Raw genomic sequence first — 19,511 nt, forward strand, 5'->3', positions numbered from 1 at the left:
CTCCCCCCCTCTCTCTACCCCTCCCTGCTTGCATGCACACATCACTCTCTCTCTGTCTCTCAAAATAAATTAATAAACTTTAAAAAATATATTAAACTAAAAAAAAAATCTAGCATGTACCTGATAACATTCCAGGCAGAGGAGTTAAAATTATGAATAAAGATCCTTCTTGCTCTCAAGATGCATGCAAGTTATCAGGAAGGGCTGGGAAGAAAACAGGTGAGCATAATACCATGTGACAATTCTAATCTGGGGTAAGCACAAGGACACATGAGGCCATAGTGAAGTGGTGTCTAAAGCAGGCTTAGGAAGAAAGGGAAGATTTTCTGAACAGTGTGGCTCTTCAAGAAAAGTCTATGTTTAGACATAAGAAATGAATTAGAGTTAGCCATATGAATGGCTTTCCAAGCAGAGGGAAGCATGTGTGACATCTGGGCAATGGCAAATGATGAAGGATGGAAGGAACAAATATTGGAAAGAGGGAAGGAGAATGAAGAAAGCAAAAGCAAGGATAGATGGACAAAGGCATCAATAGATCAGGAAAAAAATTCAGACATTATCCTTAGGCAATATGGAACCTATGAAGAATTTTCACCAGATCCACATCATGGAAATGTTTGGCTGAAAATGAGGTAGCACTAGAAACAGGACCAGAGGCCACTTAGGAGATCATGTAGTAATACAAAGCTTTGTGCAACCTTTAGTAGGGGGTGTCTATATCCCAGATTGCTAGAGCATGTGAACTTGCCAGAGGCAAATTAATTTTCCAGTAGAGAACTAGACCATAACTCAGGACTGGGACTAGGTGAAACACTTTGTGCACAAAATTTAAGGGGGGGGGGGCAAAAAAAACCCTCAGTAATCAAGATAAATAATATTTAGAACAATATCTTTTAAAATGAATATAAAAACAGATCTCTGGTGAACAAAATATAATACATTTAAATAATGACAGTAACTGAATTCTTTGGGGATATATGTGAAAACAGACAAACTCCCATACAATGGGTTCCTTTTCCATCTTATTTAGAGAATTTCAGTTTATTCACTCTATATGGCCAACCAACTCACCTTGGAAGCCGAGAAAGAATGCCGGCTGATATTGATGTTAATGCATCATCCAAACGACCTGGTGCCTTCCCTTTGAGAATCCAGCTGACAACCAGTTCAAGAAGCATTAAGGAAATGAAAAATGGAGTTGCCTGGAAAGGAAATGGCACAAAAAAAGATGCTATTGTGCTCGGTATGAAATTTTTCCACATTTCCTGATTAGTCATTCCAGAAGTAGGAGGCCCAGAGTGACATCTCGTAGGAGAAGGCATAAACCTATGCTAGAGGATCATTTCCTCCCAATAGGCAAAGAAATCTGATTATTTCAGACATATACTAAACAGGTGCTCAAAATCTATCATCCAGTTTGTAAATGAAATATAACCATCAATGTAGCCATGATAATTCTGCCAAAAAATAATAAGATTAGGAGGGATGGGTTTCAAGTTAGATCTAAAAAAATACATTTTAAAATAAGTACAATAATCACAAGTCTATTATCTATAAGATGGACCTTCTTTTAAAGGCTTTACTTAGGATGCACATATTGCTAGTTTTTTTTATATCAGAATTATAGGAATGACAAAATTGAGACTGTAGGAACAAAGAATTTTCTTTTGAGTATTTGAGAGGATTTGATCATTTAAAATGTGTATTTATTTTTAATTTTTAAAATTTTTCAACGTTTATTTATTTTTGAGAGAGAGACAAACACAATGTGAGCAGGGGAGGTGCAGAGAGAGAAGGAGACAGAGAATCCAAAGCAGGTTCCAGGCTCTGAGCTGTCACCACAGAGCCCGATGCGGGGCTTGAATTCATGGATAGTGGGATCAGGACCTGAGCTGAAGTCGGACGTTCAACCGACTGAGCCACAGAGGCGCCCCTAAAATGTGTATTTAAAATACAATTCAAGGGGTGCCTGGGTGGCTCAGTCGGTTGAGCGTCCGACTTTGGCTCAGGTCACGATCTCGTGGTCCGTGAGTTCGAGCCCCGCGTGGGGCTCTGGGCTGATGGCTCAGAGCCTGGAGCCTGCTTCCGATTCTGTGTCTCCCTCTCTCTCTGCCCCTCCCCCGTTCATGCTCTGTCTCTCTCTGTCTCAAAAATAAACGTTAAAAAAATAAAAAAATAAATAAATACAATTCAAGTTTTATTCATTCAAATATATTTTTGTGTTGTAATAGGTATTTTTAGGCTCTACCATGGATAACAAATATTAAACTAAGCTTGGTATTATAATACAAAAAAAAATGATTTATGAAGATGTGAGTACCACATTTTTCGTCTTAAAAAACTCAGAAAGAAGGAATAATATCAAATCCTGAAAAAGTTATGGGTTTCACTCACTTGGAAGCTGATCATGAATTCTGAAGTTTCTAAACTGAACTCCCAAGAACATATTCTCTGATGTCATTTTTTTCCCCTTATTTCTGGTCTGAACTAGTAAGTGTTATAGGAACAACTTTGACAGGGTGGGGAACTTAGGTATTCAAGTTCTAATTCTGGATATTTCCACTTCCAATCATAGCCAGGAACCAGAAGTAAAAAGTGCCTCTGAACACTTCAGAATTTCAAAGAAAACTTGGTTCAAGTTCAAACTTAGGAAGTCAGAGTTGGACTCAGTCAGCTCTATATCCATTCTGCAGAACTACTCTACCAAATTAAAGAGGAAATAGTTTCCTGGGAGGTGGTTTGCCCTTTAAAACCAAAATTGTTACAAAGTTTACTGATGTCATATAACCATTGAGCTCTGAGCTTCTGACAGCTAAATTTGTAACACCACTGTGTCCAGGAAAACTTCATAAAGTTTTATCATATTCTGCCGTGACATATCCGAGGAGAGGAGGTTAATAGGAGAAACTGGCTATAGGTATTACATTCAAGTAGAAATTCTAATTTTGCTCCGTGCCTTTATGAAACTGAATTATTTTTTTAGAATTTAACAATTTGAAGAATGAAAGTGAACAAAACCCCAGGATGTGTTGAACTTACTTCTCATTAAGAAAAAAGTTACTATAGCCTCTTACCAGATAGTCTCACCTGTTTTACATAATCGGGTACCTCTTCCAGTGTTTGAAATGACGTTTCATTGGGCTTCATCATGTAAAACATCATGCGAACTCCCTGGGAAACTGAAACATCCTGTTGGGCTTCTGGGTTCATGTCTGCCCTTGCTTGATTCCCAGCTGGAGAATATTTGTGATTCAGTGGTTGAAGCCAGAGGCTGGACAAAGAGGACGAGCTGTGCTGCACAGAACAAGCCCTTTGTCAAAGAACAGCTAGAAACAAAGCTCCGTGGAGAACATAGCCAACAGCAGATTCTGTGTAGGGAGACAGGAAAACACAGAGATCAAGAAGGAGTTCAGAGTTCACTGGGTGCAGGACATGTGAGGGAGGGAAAGGGGAGTAATCAGACCCAAATCAAAGATAAACAGAGGAGTTTGACTGTAGGTGGAGTAACTAAACATTTAAAAATGAAAAGGAGACAAACAAACAAAACAAAGACAAGTGCTTAGAAAGGAGAAGAAAAAAGTGCTAACAGGTTCCTGCTGAAAAAGTAGGTGGTGATTCAAGATTCAAATCACAAAAGAAAAATTTTTTTGTTTTGTTTTGTTTTGTGTATTAATTCACATGGTATTCAGTTTGTTGTCTCTCCACGGATTCCTATTTCCTGAAAGGGCAGTGTGTTGTAATCTCAGTAAGACCAAGTTTCAAAGTCTATAAGTACTGAATATATCACACTGGCTATTGCCTATACGCTTCTGGATTTGTATGGTGTTAACTTCTGAATGTTTGCAAACCTATTTAGGGACATTTGGCTTATTACATGATCTCCCACATTTAATGGAACCTTGGCTAATCACATCTGTATTCTTCTTATGGGGCCTCTCTGAGGAAGCTGACAAGATGTTGCTGCAAGACCTTATCTGTGTTTTGCAGGAGGAGCATAAGTTGGTTTTGCCTTCCAGGGAGATGAGAGGACACCTTGTCAATTGGTCACCAGTGAATGAGTGGATGTTTCCTGAATAACTTCAGCTCTTTACCTAGAATGGCAGTGATCACTCATTAGCTACCAACTCATCTTTTAAACATGATTATGTACATTTTATTAAATTATCAATGCATGATTGTTTTAGGAAAAAAATAGGAACTACAGATAGACAATAAATAAATTAATACCCAGAGACACTATTAACTTTTTGGTGTATGAATAGTCAATTCTGCTGTTTTGTGATATACATGTTGCTAAATATCAGTATAATATGCAAAGTTGTCCAATAAAAACTATGAGGCTTATGAGAGAAATAGGATTAGGGTGCAATACTCAAAAACTCTGTAATGATCCATAAGGAGAAGAAGAAAAAGAAGAAGAAGAAGAAGAAGAAGAAGAAGAAGAAGAAGAAGAAGAAGAAGAAGAGGAAGAAGAAGAAGAAGACCTGATGGCACTTCATCTTGAAAAAGACCTGACATTTGTTTGTGGAAGTGGGCATTGGAAAGGGGCAGAACTTGAGTTATTGTGGAGAATTGAAGGAGACTTATCTGAAATGAGACAGAAGGTTATAAAAACAGATACGGGTACTGTGGCTCATAACGTAGAGGTGAAGTGAAGATGATGGTAGTTGCTTAAGATGTGTGAATATGTGTGCGTGTTGTGTATTTTGAAGCCTTTCAGTTCAGTTGGGTGCAACATTTAATATTCGCCTGGCGTTTCTCACAGACAAAATCACGCATAGGTTTGGATGAAGAGTTCCAATTATTCCCTAATAGTATCAATACCCTGTTGGAACAAATTAGTACTTTAAAAATACTGCAGAAGTGACTGTGCTTTCAGACAGTCCCATTACAAATGAATACATGTATATATCCCATTACAAATGAATACACATACATGTTTAATAAAACTGATCATCCGAAGCAGTACTTTATTACCTGCTTTGAACATTGCTGAAATTACAAATGTAATGCAGTATGGGGCAAAAACTCCAAACACAACTGTTTAACAAGTAAAAATTAGCACCACTCCTTCCCCTCAACACACACACACATAACTTCTCTTCAGCTTCATAAATACAATTTCTTTCAGTGGATATTTTGCCATATTTGTGGTTTCCTACAAAAATTTAGTTGTAGTCACCATTATTATTTTCATGATGTGAGTGCGTTCAAACATATGCATATTGCTTGACTTTATGTAATGGACCATATTAAACATAAGAGATAGCAGCTTTCCTTCCTGGAGTCAACAACTTATCTGGAACATTGTTCCACTCGTACCTGGTTAGACAGGATTGTTTTGTTTTGTTTTGTTTTGTTTTGTTTTGTTTTACTGACTACAGAGATATATGTGTGTGTATTTGCCTATATTCCAAGCAGGAATACAAAAATACAATATTATTTTAAGTATTTAAAATAGCAGAACATGAATACAAAGAATTAGTTACAGAAATGACAGAAGAAGTGAAAAGTCAAATAGGAGCACAGAAGCAATCTAGAGATTAAGATCAATAGGAAGTCACTAGCGTCTCTAATCTACAGGGACAAAAAAAAGGTGGGTGTGTTGATACTGCTCAGAGACTCAGTCACCCTTGGGAGGTTTGAACCACGATGGGCCTAATATGATGGTCCACCATGGAGCAAACCCAAAAAACAATACCCAAAGCAAAGAGGAATTAGAAAAATGTATGCTGGCTACTGGCTCCTTCCAGCCAACCAAACTCCAAGCACTACTTTTCATTGGCCTCAGTGAGTGGGAACCAGTTAAAAGAAAAGCCTAGGAAAAGAAGTCTGCAGGGCCTAGTCCCTGGAGATACACAGTAGGGAAGCAGAAGGGGAGGGAATGCATCTGAGGGAAAAGCCAACCAAGGATGAGCACACCATCATAACTTACTTAACTGTTTCTCCACTGCTGTGCAGTTAAATGCAGGGTTCCAGTTTTAGCTAATAAATTTAATGCATCAATGGACATCATGGTATAAATATCTTGTCTACTTGTGTACATTTTTGTGTCAAATAGATTCCTAGCAGTGGAATTATGTTGTCGAAGGGTATGTAAAATTTATGCTTTGATAGTTGCTGCCAAATTCACCTCCAAAACTGTGTTTGACTCTTGCTAAGACTGGATACTATCAATCTTTTATAGTTTTAAGCCAATTGGGGAAAATGACATCTTGTTTTAATTTGTATTTCCCTAGTGATTTTGAAAATCTTTGCAATACATTTATTAGTCATTTATTTTTCTTCATGTGTGATTTATTTTTAAATATATATTGCCCATGATTTTATATTATCTTTCTGTATTTATTTATAGGCTATTTGTATTCTCTATATATTTGTGTTTTGCTCATGTATGTGGCAAATGTTCTCTCAGTTTTTATTTTTATTTTAACTTTGTTATACACGTTGTCATACAGTAATTGTAACTTTATGTTATTTATTTATTTTTATTTTATTACTTCTGCTTTTGAGTCTTGTTTATGTTTTTCTCACCAGAACTCTACAAAAATAACCTTCTATGTCTTCTTCTAGAATTTTCACAGGATTTTTCAGTTCTTCCACACTATTCTACATATCTGAAATGTTTCCATGCTCTCCACCCAATGTATGTGCCTATTCTGTACTGGTATCATGTTGCCTTGATTACTGTCATATTGTAATAAATTTTGGTAACTTGTGGAACAACTTTTCACTTGTGAATTTTATTTTTCAAAAATTTTAAACTATTTTTCACTATTTATTCAAATGGATCTATTTAAACTAAACTTGAAAAAATTCTATTGGCATTTTATGTGGAACTTCATTAAATTCATGGATTGATTTGGAAGAACTGACATCATACTCAATACACACGACAATCATTTAAACCTAGTTTTGTATTTAAGTGATGCCAGTGCTAACTACCAATCCTTGTATTTCTTATCCTCTCCATTTTTTTTTAAGATTTATTTTTACATAATCTGTCCCCTCAATGTGGGACTCAAATCCACAACCCCAACCAAGTTCAAGAGTAATATGCTCTACCGACTGAGCCAGCCAGGCACCCCATCCTCTTCATTCTTGATTTTTTTTTTTTTTGTACTGACACAGGTAGCAAAGTTTTCCCTCTCCTTTTTTCCAGAAGGTTATATAATTGTATATCTTAACGTAATTTTTTTCTCACTTATATATGTGAAGAACACCTTGGCTAAATACAAAATCATCGGAAACAAGATGTATAGAATAGATAGTTGAACTCTATACTAGAACCAGAAAAAGGAAACCTGAAATAGTTCTAGGTGCTTTTCTGTCAGGTTTCTATCCAAAGCCTCTTAGTCAATAGGGCCCTGCTGGCGGGCCCTCCTTTTACTTAATTAAAGGGGAAATGCTTAGGAAGAGCCTGGTACCAGGGATAAGCATCCCATGAGAATACAAGACATGAAAACTGGCCCCACTAGTGTTCTCATTTGCAAATAAATCTGAACGAAAAGACATCAGAAGTTTTTTGTATTGAACAGACATTTAAAAAAAAACAAAACTGATTTGGAACTTCTAAGTGATACTGATAACTGTCCAGTTAGGAAAGAGAAATCACAGTAATGTGAACAGGGAAAATTTAATATTTATAATTGTCAGTTTTAACAATAGAAATGCTTTTCTAGATATGTCTCCTCAAGCAAGGGAAACAGAAGCAAAAATAAACTATTGGGACTACTTCAGAATAAAAAGCTTTTTCAGAGTGAAGGAAATCAACAAAATGACAAGGTGACCTACTAAATGGGAGATGATACTTGGAAATTATATATACGATAAGGGGTTAATATTATATATTTGTACAATTCAACACCAAGAAATACAAATAATTCCATTGAAAATGGTCAGAGAACTTGAACATTTTTTCCAAGGAAGACATATAGATCGCCAACAGACACATGAAAAGATGCTCAATATCACCAATCATCAGGAAAATGGAAGTCAAAACCTAATGAGATACCACCTCACACCTGTCAGAATGGCTGAAATCAAAAAGATAAGAAATAACAAGAGTTGCTGAGGATGTGGTGAAAAAGGGAATCTTGTACACTCTTGGTGGAATGAAAATTGGCACAGTCACTATGGAAAACAGTGTGGAGTGTCCTCAAAAAATTAAAAATAGAGTTACCATATAACCTGGTAATTCTACTACTAGATATTTGCCCAAAGAAAATGAAAAAACTAATTTGAAAAGATATATTCACCCCTATGTTTACTGCAGCCCTATTTACAACAGCCAAAATATTGAAGCAACCCAAATGTCCATCCATAAATGAATGGATAAAGATATGGTATACACACACAATGGAACACTACTCAGACATAAAAAAGAATGAGATCTTGTCATTTGCAACAGCATGGATGTGCCAAGAGGGCATAAAGATAAGTGAAGTAAGTCAGACAAAGACAAATACCATATTATTTCACTAATATGTGGAATTTAAGAAACAAAACCAAAGAAACAGAAGAAAAAGACAAAACAAACAGACTCTAATACAGAGAACAAGCTGGTGGTTGTAAGAGGGGAGATGGTTGGTGAGATAAAACAAATAAAGGGGCTTGAGAGTACATTTTTCGTGATGAGCACTAAGTAACGTATAAAATTACTGAATCACTATATTATACACCTTTGACTAACATAACACTGTATATTAATTATACTTCACATAAACAGATAAGAAAATAAAAAAGAATTATCAGCTATAAAAGGGAACTGGAGTAATGAGCAGTGCCTAATAAAAAATGGGGAACTCTAAAAACTAGAGGAGTAGCAGAAGTAAGGAGCAGCCACCACCCTCAGGGCTGGACTGAGAAGCTCATGGGAAATCATGCTGGAGGAGGTCCTTGAGAGGACCATGTTCAGTAGTTGACCCTCGGGCTAAGACCCTGCACAGTCTGCCTAATGTGCCCACAGCATTACGCCTTCAACAATGACTGTCCAGGGCCTGCTTCTGACAGAGCTTAACATCATCTCAGCTAGCATGAAAAAATATTTAAAAGACTCAGATCCATTCTCACAATCAGACAACGAAGTGTGAATTTGGAGATGAGAAGCAATAAACTTCTAACACAAGACATGACCGTCTTTAGTAATTATAGAAAGTCTTTGTTGTTGTCTCTTCTGCAAATTGTACTTAGTTTCAATGTTTATGAAATTATAAATCAGTTAAAAAAATTGATGGGATGCTCATTGTAAGAAGGGGTGTGAGAGAATATATATATTTCTACATTTTCTTTTAGCATTTAACATTTCAGACTAATGTTAAGTCTGAGTTCAATGTGACTTTTTTTCCCCCTTAACTTACCCATTTCTGCCTCTTGGATGCTTGTAGAATATTTTTGTACCCTTGAAGTTAAATAATTCTGGTGTGTTATTTCTTCTTGTGTAAGAATATCTTGAAGAAGTAAACCTCTTACACCTCAAATTTCAAGTCTTCCTTTACTTCAAGGAAATTTTTTGCTATTTTGACTGCTATTTCTGTTCCATTTATTTTTTATACTTTTCCAAAAATGTGATTTATCTCTTTATCACATCCCATTTGTCTTTCATATGTATATATTATCTCTGGGCATCCTCATCTTTGGTTTTCTAATGCTCTCTGATTTGCTCAAACCATACTTGTGACATTTTTTTTTTTCACTGCCTCTTTCTTCCTTCTGCTTCTACTTTAAAATCTACAATGACATTATTTGTTTTCTTAAACTCTTTCCTTAACTCTCTTAGTTCCCCTGTTGTGTCTATTTCTTATATAATCTCACTTCTCTTCAAATTTACTTCCTATTTAACTTCTTTATGTGCATAAAACAGTTCTGCCTAAAATTATCCTTAATTTCCTAGGGAATCATACTCAAAAGGAAGTCTTTCATCTACTTTTGGCAATCTCCTTCCCTGCCCTCATCCCTATTTAACCTTGAATGGATACAGGTCTTCTAATGCTTCCTCTCATCCTCAGAAGATGTAGATAACCTTTGTAATACACCCTTAGGTATTTGTAGCACTTCTGAGTTTAGGTTTATCTTATCAGTTCAACCTAAGGACATGGAGGAGGGGCTGTGAATGTGGTCTCCACCCATCTCTGCAAACTTTTTAGTGGCTTGGAACTGATGTATTTTTGGCCAGCTTTGCTTACCTTGGTTCTCACTCTCTGGCCTTCTCTACTCTAGTCATACAAAAAGGCCATTTAAGATATTCTTTCTGTAATTTCTATTTATTGAGGCTGGGGAGGATTGATGGTCTATTATGGAGAGCTTCCAGTCAGAAAATTTGCCTTGTGATTTTAGACTATTTGACAATTGGGGAAAATGAGAATTTGTTTACAAAAAGACTTCTCAGCCTCTGGGTTTTCTGTTTTGTGAGAAAGTCTATACTCCCTTCCACCCCAGATGATCCCATCCTCCTCAGCTGTCATGGATCCTAAAGGCCAAAATGACTTCAATTAGAGTGGGCCAGTCCTGACAACCTGTCACATTTCTCACCAGCAGTCCTGACAACCTGCAGATTACAGGGTTTATCCAATACAGCAGAGGGATAAAACTCTGCTTCTGAAAAAGTGTGTTGGAGAAGTTGTTCACTGTAGTCATCTTTCTACTAAGTGTTAAGAATAACACATCAAGGTGAATCTCAAGGTGGATGCAAGAAAGCGACACTTGCAGGCATTCCTGTTGTTTCTCTTTTTCCTATAAGGACACCAGTCATATCAGATTAGGACCCTACCCTTATGACTGCATTTAACCTTAGTTATCTCTATAAAGGGACATCACCAAACAGTCATATCAGGGGTCAGGGCTTTAATATATGAATTGGGGGGACTCATAATTCAGTCCATAACACTTCTCCATATACCATTCTCTTTAAGCTCTTGAGACAATTTCTGGGAATTAGACTGGAAAACTTCTTTAACATTACCATCTTTAAAAGTTTATTTTACTGAGATTATAAAAACAATGTATGTTCACTATAGAAATGAAGAAAAATGCTGAACATACTTAAGGAAAAAAGTCATCAAAATCCCACCTATCAGATTAGTGTCTAATTAATATATATTTCTAAAATATTTATTTATTTATTTATTTTGATAGAGAGAGAGAGAGCACATGAGTGAGTGGGGGCAGGAGCAGAGAGAGAGAGGAGAGAGAGAATCCCAAGCAGGATCCATGCTCAGCATGGAGCTCGACAAGGCACTTAATCTCATGAACCATAAAATCATGACCTGAGATGAAACCAAGAGATGGACGTTTAGCCACTGAGTCACCCAGGTGCCCCATGCCTCATTAATATTTTAATGTACATCGATGTTTAAGGCTTCTTCAGAGACATTATTTTACATAAACGAGTCCATACTCTATGTGTAACTTTAGGTCCACTTTTTTACAATTTGGAAGCCTCATGATGAATGACAAAGCCTAAAAATTGAAGATGGTGTGGTCTCTGAATCACTACTTGGAGAGGTATCCATCAATTAGAACATGATATAAGCAAAGTTTAAACTCAGAATGTGTTTGGTGTTTCAGTTATTATTATTTGAGGCTAATGGTGTCCTACTGTACACAAAAAAGCACTGGAGAGTTTTAAACAGAAGCATCCATAAACTGATATAGGGATTAAAGCCATCAGCCTGATTTCCTTGTGAAGAATAGCTTTTAGAGGGGGAGGGGACAAGTAGAGGCCAGTACAGAAGTGACTGACACAGTCCAGGTGCTGCATGTCGGTGACTTTGACCAGGATGGTTTCAGTGGATGTAGTGAGAAGTGAAAACATTCAACATACATTTTGATGGTAAATCTGAAAGGCTTACTAACAGACTGGATGAGGAAACATGCACAGTTTCAAAAGTCTGGTTTAAGCCAACGGAAGAAGAGTTGTTACTTATTACAACAAACAAAAAGAGGAATTTCACTTTAAACATGATATGAGATGTCTGTAGTCATCTACGTGGAGATGGGTCCAGCAGTTGGATATATAAATCTGGAGTTGAAGGCTCAAAGTAAGGAGAATTATCTATGAATAGAAAGAAGTGCTGACAAGAATAGAATAGCTACAGGCCAAACATGAAAATGATTTCCATATATAGACTCTTCAATCATGTCTGTATGCATAAACACTACTCATTTTAATTCGAAAACCATTTTTGTTATTTTGATTTTCTTTGCATGACAAAATTTTTTGTAGTTCAAATACATAAAACATACTTTTCACGTCACTATGCATAATCTCATTATAGAAGTAATTGAAATGGTCTAGCCTATTCCAATTTTAAGATACAATATACAGAAAACATCTATTTTAAGAAACTGCCAAACTGTTTCCCAAAGTGTATGCACTAATTTAGCATCCCAACCAGTATGAGAATTCCAGTTACTCTGCAGGCTTTCTAGCCCTTGGTATATGTAGGCTTATTTTTATTCTTCATAATCTAAATGGTGGCATATTCTTCATCAGATCTAAATGGTGGCATAGTTTGTGGAGAATATTACTGTCATAACACAAAGATCATTATTTTTATTCTTATATATTTCAAAGACAATTGTTTTAAAGAATATAGCTATTTGTTGCCAAAATTTTAATATTGTCTCTAAGAGTCTTTAAATCCTTTGTATTAATACTTTTCATTAGAAAATGGCACCATATGAAACTTAAATCAATCTCTCTATTTTCTTAGATCAGATTTTATTACTTTTGGCCAAAGTCCTTTCCACGACTTAGAAGGCAAAGATCAGGTAGAACATGATCTTTAAAGAAATTTATGGCATACACTTGAGTTCATAGCATAAAAAACAAATAGTATTTCAGAAGTTATTTCTTAAAAATCCCATCAAGCTAATACATCTCATTGTTATTTTAACAGTAGTCAGTGCCAAAAGAGCAACTCAAAGTGCTGTACACATATCAGTGTCAGAATGGATGTAACTCGTCCTTTACAGGATTGATTTTGAGTCAGTGTTGGAATTAACCCAAATGCACAGTGCAGAATAAAAGAATGTGGAAGATCTCAAGAGTATTTCTTGAAATAGCTCATGAGGTTCTCTGCGAAGAGAAGAATTTCTTTTGGAAAATACAAAATAATGCATACGCCACTTGGAGATTAATCTTGTATGTAATAAAATATTTTAAAGGTTCTGACAAGTCCAGCAGCAAATAAATTTATTTTAATTTGCTTGACTTGCAGTTTCTCAATTATCATTTACTGCAGAATTCCTGTTATTCTCCCACTTGCGAATATCTTATAGAATGTATATCACATGGTACATGGTTTGGGGATCGCTATCTAAATCAGGGTCTCTGTATGACTGTTTCTCTTTTAGGGAAAGAAGGGACACCTATCTCTGATAATGGTGATTACTGCACATAATCTGAGAGAACAGTCACTATGAAAGCCTTGTATGTGCTTGAAAATAAATAAAAAGGCAAGATTAGTTCATGTTCTCCACTATCGACAAAAGTGTGTTTCTAATAACACCAGCAGATCAGACAAAGTCCTTTACTTAAATATCCATCATAGGCATTGCTGCCTGCTGATGAAAGGGCCAGTGAACCTTCTTTTATGAAGCAGAGTTGAAGCAATTCATCGTGGACATAAATCCAGGTCTTATCATTCTCTAGGACGTGTGGTTAGGAATTTCTCCCTAGTTTCAGTACCAAGAATAATGTGTTTCTCCTGAACAGCACTGGTGCTATTTAATTTTATGGATGCCATGAATCACCTAACTAATCATGTTTCCCACTTCAGATGGTTTAATATGCAGCTTAGTGCCAAATTTATGGCATAAATCTAGCAAGTGTATAGGACTCAAGTGGCAGCATACGAAACTCACCACTGGATCCATCTTGATTCCTGTCTGTATTTTCTTTGTTTAATTTTTATCACCTATTTTACTCTGTTCGTTTAAGCTTTATTGAGTGTATTGGTGTAAGATGTTTTAATTTCTTCTTGTCATGAGGTAAAGAAAAGTTAATAGATTATTTAAAAGTTAATAGATTATTTAATGACTAAAAAGAGCAATTCTCTAGTTAGATAATGCCTCATTTTGACAGGCATATCTCAGGAGGCACCTGTAAATTTTTATTATCCTCACAAAAGCACATAGTGTAATTAAGAAGAGCTAGTATCCACTGGGACCAGGCTACTGGTGATGCCAATGGAAAAAACTAAAGATATTTAGGAGCCAATTCAAGATCCAAATCCAAATTAGATACATTTTCATTGTATTTAATTTTTATCTCAATCTTTACCTCCCCAAATAAACAGATATCAATACTTTTGAATCACAGTTGACTTTTACTTCAGACTTTTTCTTAGTGGAAGGGGATTAAACGTATTCTGTGTTTTATATAAGGACATTGCTGTTTTGTATCTTAAATATCTAATGGGGATATCTGAATCCTCAGTTTGAGGTATAGCAAATAAAGGTCTATTATGGCATTAGAAAAAACAGTTGATTACACATGCTTCCAAATAGTCTCCCATGCCCTCCTTCTCCAGGAAGCTCAAGATTCTTCCTCTGGGGAGGAGATTCTTGTTAGAAAAGGACAGTCCCAACTTGCTGATGTAACTCGAATGTACAACTTTGCTCTTAAAGCTAGATGACTCCACCACACTACCAGAATTTGTTTGAACTATAATGAGTCACTGTGATGTTGCTTTAACTAGTAAAGAATCCTTGTGTCCCAGTTGAAATCAGAATTATTCAAAAGATACCTGTTCAATTTTACTGCCACTACTGGAACATTAACTGATCTCTTCAGAGGAATGAATTGTTTGCCTCATGATCTGATTGCTGCTTTTTTTCATTCATGGGGAAAAAAACAACAACAAACCTCCTAAGTGATAGAGATTTTTCAAAATAAAGGACAAGACACCTCACACAAACATATCCAAAGCCACATACTTTCTATACCTTCTCCACTCCCTCAGAACTACACTGAAATTTAAAATTTCTACTCCTCGGGGCACCTGGATGGCTCTGTGAGTCGAGCATCTGACTTCAGTTCAGGTCATGATCTCGATGTTTGTAAGTTGGAGCCTGCGTTGGGCTCTGAGCTGACAGTTGAGAGCCTGGAGCCTGCTTCTGATTCTGTGTTTCCCTCTCTCTCTGCCTGTCCCCTGCTCTCACTCTGTCTCTCTTTCTCTCTCTGTCTCTCTCTCTCAAAAATAAATAAGCACTTAAAATAAATAAAATAAATTTCTATTCTTCAAAAGCCAGTGTTAAGAAAGGAAAAGATGACCACAGACTGAGAACATTTTTTTTTACAAATCTTATATTTAACAAAAGACTTGGATCCAGGATCAACAATTAACTGAAAACTCAAAAGCAACCTACTTTAAAAAGAGATTTGAATAGACACTTCACAAAAGATGATTCAGATGGCAAATCAGCACCTAAATAATCAATGTCATTAGTCACTAGGGAAATGCAAATTAAAACCACTACACATCTATTAGAATGGACAACCTTAAAAACAAACTGGTGATATTGAGTATGAGGATGTGGAAGGAATGAGACCCTCATTAACTACTGATGGGAATGGAAAATGATACAAATCATGACGGAAAGCTGTCAGACAGGTTCTTTAAACATTTAAAAATCCACTTACCTTATGGTCTATGCCTTTAACTCCTAGAAATGTACCTGCTGAGGAAGGAAATTACCTACCCTTGCAAATACTTGCACATACATGTTCTCAGCACATGTGTTTGTATTTAAAACAGATACACTAATCCAGAGGTTCATTATATAACACGGTAAATGTCACAAATGCCACATTGGGTTTCCAGGGAATATTCAGCAGTTCCTGTCAAATTTCACTCCACAGCCTATAGCTGGGAGTTTGCCTTGATGCTTCTACTTCTTTCTTCGCACATTCAGTTTAACATCAATTCCTGTAGGTTCTACTAGTAAACCACTGTAGTATCACAACCTACTTGTGAGGTGTGAAATCAGACAGTGGGTCACAAATAGAATTTTTGAAAGATAATTTCAAAGATAATTAAAATATTTCCAAATGTCAACATTGCTTACCAGTTATATAATTAAGTATAATTGCATGAAATTTTGTTACAGTTACAAACATACCACTCAATGACACACATGTAGTACCAGCTGAAATTTTATTTTTGTTTAAATTTAAATTGCAGTTTAAAAAAAAATTGAAAACCATACCTCCAAATCTGACTCCTTTCCTTTGCTACTGTTCTCATCCATCAAGCCTCCTTTATGACTCTCCCACACCACGATAATTACCTTCTACCCTGGATGCTTTGTCTCCGACACACTTTGAATACACCACCTCCACAACAATTAGAAGAATCTTTTTAGTATGTTAATGATATCAATCATTTTTCACTTTGAAATTTTACATTCCCTTTCATTGCTTTTGGAACAAAGTCACAACAAATTCCCACATGCAGCTTACCTGGATTTGAGTATACAACATGAACTAGCTTGAGGTTATCTCAGCAACAACCTTGCTGTATGCCTCCACCTCTTTCATTGTATTCCTTGTGTTTTTTCCATTAGTATATCAAATGCACCTCAGCACTTTTAAGCTTATTTTTGCTTCTTCCTGAAATACTTTCCATGGCCTCTTAGTAGCCTTAGATCCCTCTCACTCTTCATGGATATTCTAATATTCCCTCCTTAGACTTGTCTTCTTTGAATACAAACTGACTCTTGGATATCTCACTTGAATACTGTATACATATTTAGAATGTGACATGTCAATAATGAGCTCATTGTTGTTTATTACTGCCCCATTACTCTTATCACCATCATTAAAGCTGTGAATCTTTCCTATGTACTTACCTCTGTGAAACTTGCTACTTTTTCGAGTATAGATGTTTCTATAGAGTTTAGATATATCACAACCCCTCCCACTCTCCCATCACTTCAATCTTCAAGTCTTGTCGATTCTTCTCCTGACACTGGCCAGGTAGATGTCTATTTTCAACTAAAGGGTTTAGCATATCAGCTTTTCATTCATGACAGATTGAGAGAGAGAGAGAGAGAGAGAGAGAGAATGTTTGAAATACACCATTTCATGGGGTTATCTAACCTCACAGATCTTATTATCATACTATGACATAATTTTTGGCATCCATTCTTATCTCTAGGACTGTGCAATGTCCTACTTTGTGCATTCATAGCAGGGAGTGGATTAGGAACCTAGATGATTCCTGCATTAGGGTAAAGGCCTCTCAGCCCAACAGCAAAGGGAGCATAGCTGGTAAGTTCTGGTTCCAAATTAGTTCCAAATGCAGCAGAATCTCCTAAAGGTACACAGCAATGCTGGACTTTTAATTTTTTTAAATTAATTAATACATTAATAACCCTAAAGACTTACTAAAAACTACTAGAACTGATAAATGAATTCAGTAAAGTTGCAGGATAAAAAATTAATACATAAAAATCAGATGCATTTGTATATACTAATAATGAAGTAGCGGAAAGAGAAATTAAGAAAGTCTTCCTATTTATAACACACCAAAAACAATAAAATACCTAGGAATAAATTTAACTAAGGAGTTATACCCCAAATACTATAAAACACTGAAGAAAGAAACTGAAGATAACACAAATAAATACAAAGATATTCCATGCTCATGGGTTGGAAAAACAAATATTGTTAAAAAGTTTAGATTACCCAAAGCAGTCTACAGATTTAATGCAGTCTCTGCCAAAATACCAACAGCATTTTTCACAGAACTGGAAAAACTAATCCTAAAATTTGTATGGAACTACAAAGTCCCCAAATAGTCAAAGCAATCTTGAGAAAAAAGAACAAAGCTGGAGGCATCTCAAGCCCAGATTCCAAGATATACTACAAAGCTGTAGTAATCAAAACAGTATGGTACTGGCACATAAATAGACACATAGATCAATGAAACAGAATAGAGTCCAGAAATAAACCTACAATTACATCGTTAATCTATGACAAAAGAGGCAAGACTATACAATGGGTAAAAGACAGTCTCTTCAACACACGGTGTTGGGAAATTTGGATAACTACCTGACAAAGAATGAAACTGAACCACTTTCTTACACCATAATCAAAGACACACTCAAAAGGGATTAAAGACCTAAATATGACACCTGAAATCATAAAATTCCTAAAAGAAAACATAGGCACTACTTTCTTTGATATCAGCTGTGGAAACATTTTTCTAGATATCCCTCCTCAGGCAAGGGAAACAAAAGCAAAATTAAACTGCTTTTGCACAGGAAAGAAAATCATCAACAAAATAAGGCATCCTACTGAATGGAAGAAGATAATTGCAAATTATATATACAAAAAGTGGTTAATATCCAAAATGTGTAAAAAACATAAACAACTCCATACCCCCCAAAATAATAATCTATTTAAAATGGGCAGAGGACCTAAATAGACATTTTTCCAAAGAAGACATACAAATGGCCAGCAGACACATGAAAAGATGTTCAACATTACTCATCATCAGGGAAATGCAAATCAAAACTACAATGAGATTTCACCTCACACTGGTCAGAATAGCTAGAATATAAAAGACAATAAATAACAAGTGTTGCCAAGGATATGGAGAAAAGGGAACCCACTGCTGATGGGAATGCAACCCAATGCTGAATGGTACAGCTACTATGGAAACAGTATGGAGTTCCTCCAAAAAATTCATTAAAAATTAAAAATTACTATATGATTAAGTCTTTTCACTACTGGGTGTTAACCTAAAGAAAGGAAAGCACTAATTTGAAAAGATATGGGCACTTCTATGTTTATTGCAGCATTATTTACAATATCCAACATATGGAAGCACCCAAGGGTCCATCAACAGAAGAAAGGATAAGGATGATGTGGCATATATACACAATGGAATGTTACTCAGCCATTAAAAAAGTATGAGATCGGGGCGCCTGGGTGGCGCAGTCGGTTAAGCGTCCGACTTCAGCCAGGTCATGATCTCGCGGTCCGTGAGTTCGAGCCCCGCGTCAGGCTCTGGGCTGATGGCTCGGAGCCTGGAGCCTGTTTCCGATTCTGTGTCTCCCTCTCTCTCTGCCCCTCCCCCGTTCATGCTCTGTCTCTCTCTGTCCCAAAAATAAATTAAAAAAAAAAAAAAAAAAAGTTGAAAAAAAAAAGTATGAGATCTTGCAATGTGCAGCAACATGGTTGGACCTATAGGGTATAAAGCTAAGTGAAATAAGTCAGACAGGGGTGCCTGCTGGCCCAGTCGGTTGAGAGTCTGACTTTGGCCTAGGTCATGATCTCACAGTTCATGGTTCAAGCCCCACATCAGGCTTTCTGCTGTCAACACAAAGCCTGCTTAGGATCCTCTGTCCCCCTCTCTCTCTGCCCCTCCTCTGCTCACACGTGCTCGCTCTCTCACTCCCTTTCTCTCTCTCTCAAAAATAAATAAACGTTAAAAAAAAGTCAGGCAGAGAAAGACAAATACCAAATGATTTCACTCATATGGATAATTCAAAAAACAAAA

The 19,511-nt window shown here is 36.3% G+C and overlaps 1 protein-coding gene across 6 annotated transcripts in view; it reads right to left on the reverse strand.

The window, feature by feature from the left end:
- The window catches only part of AGMO (alkylglycerol monooxygenase), a 387,401-nt gene that overhangs the window by 331,743 nt on the left and 36,147 nt on the right, over positions 1-19,511 (reverse strand). For 3 of the 6 annotated variants that reach the window (XM_019443501.2, XM_019443502.2, XM_019443503.2), the window contains exons 2-3: positions 3,088-3,368; positions 1,072-1,202 (exon numbers count right to left, since the gene is read on the reverse strand). In XM_019443501.2, coding sequence (XP_019299046.2) covers positions 1,072-1,202; positions 3,088-3,210 — 254 coding nt within the window. In that variant the 5' untranslated portion in view covers positions 3,211-3,368. The remainder of the gene's footprint in view (positions 1-1,071; positions 1,203-3,087; positions 3,369-19,511) is intronic. The other 3 variants (XM_053896923.1, XM_053896922.1, XM_053896924.1) reach the window with 3 other exon arrangements.

This window comes from Panthera pardus, unplaced genomic scaffold (assembly GCF_024362965.1).
Source record: "Panthera pardus isolate Hobbes unplaced genomic scaffold, ASM2436296v1 HiC_scaffold_8, whole genome shotgun sequence".
Classification (NCBI taxonomy): Eukaryota; Metazoa; Chordata; class Mammalia; order Carnivora; family Felidae; genus Panthera; species Panthera pardus.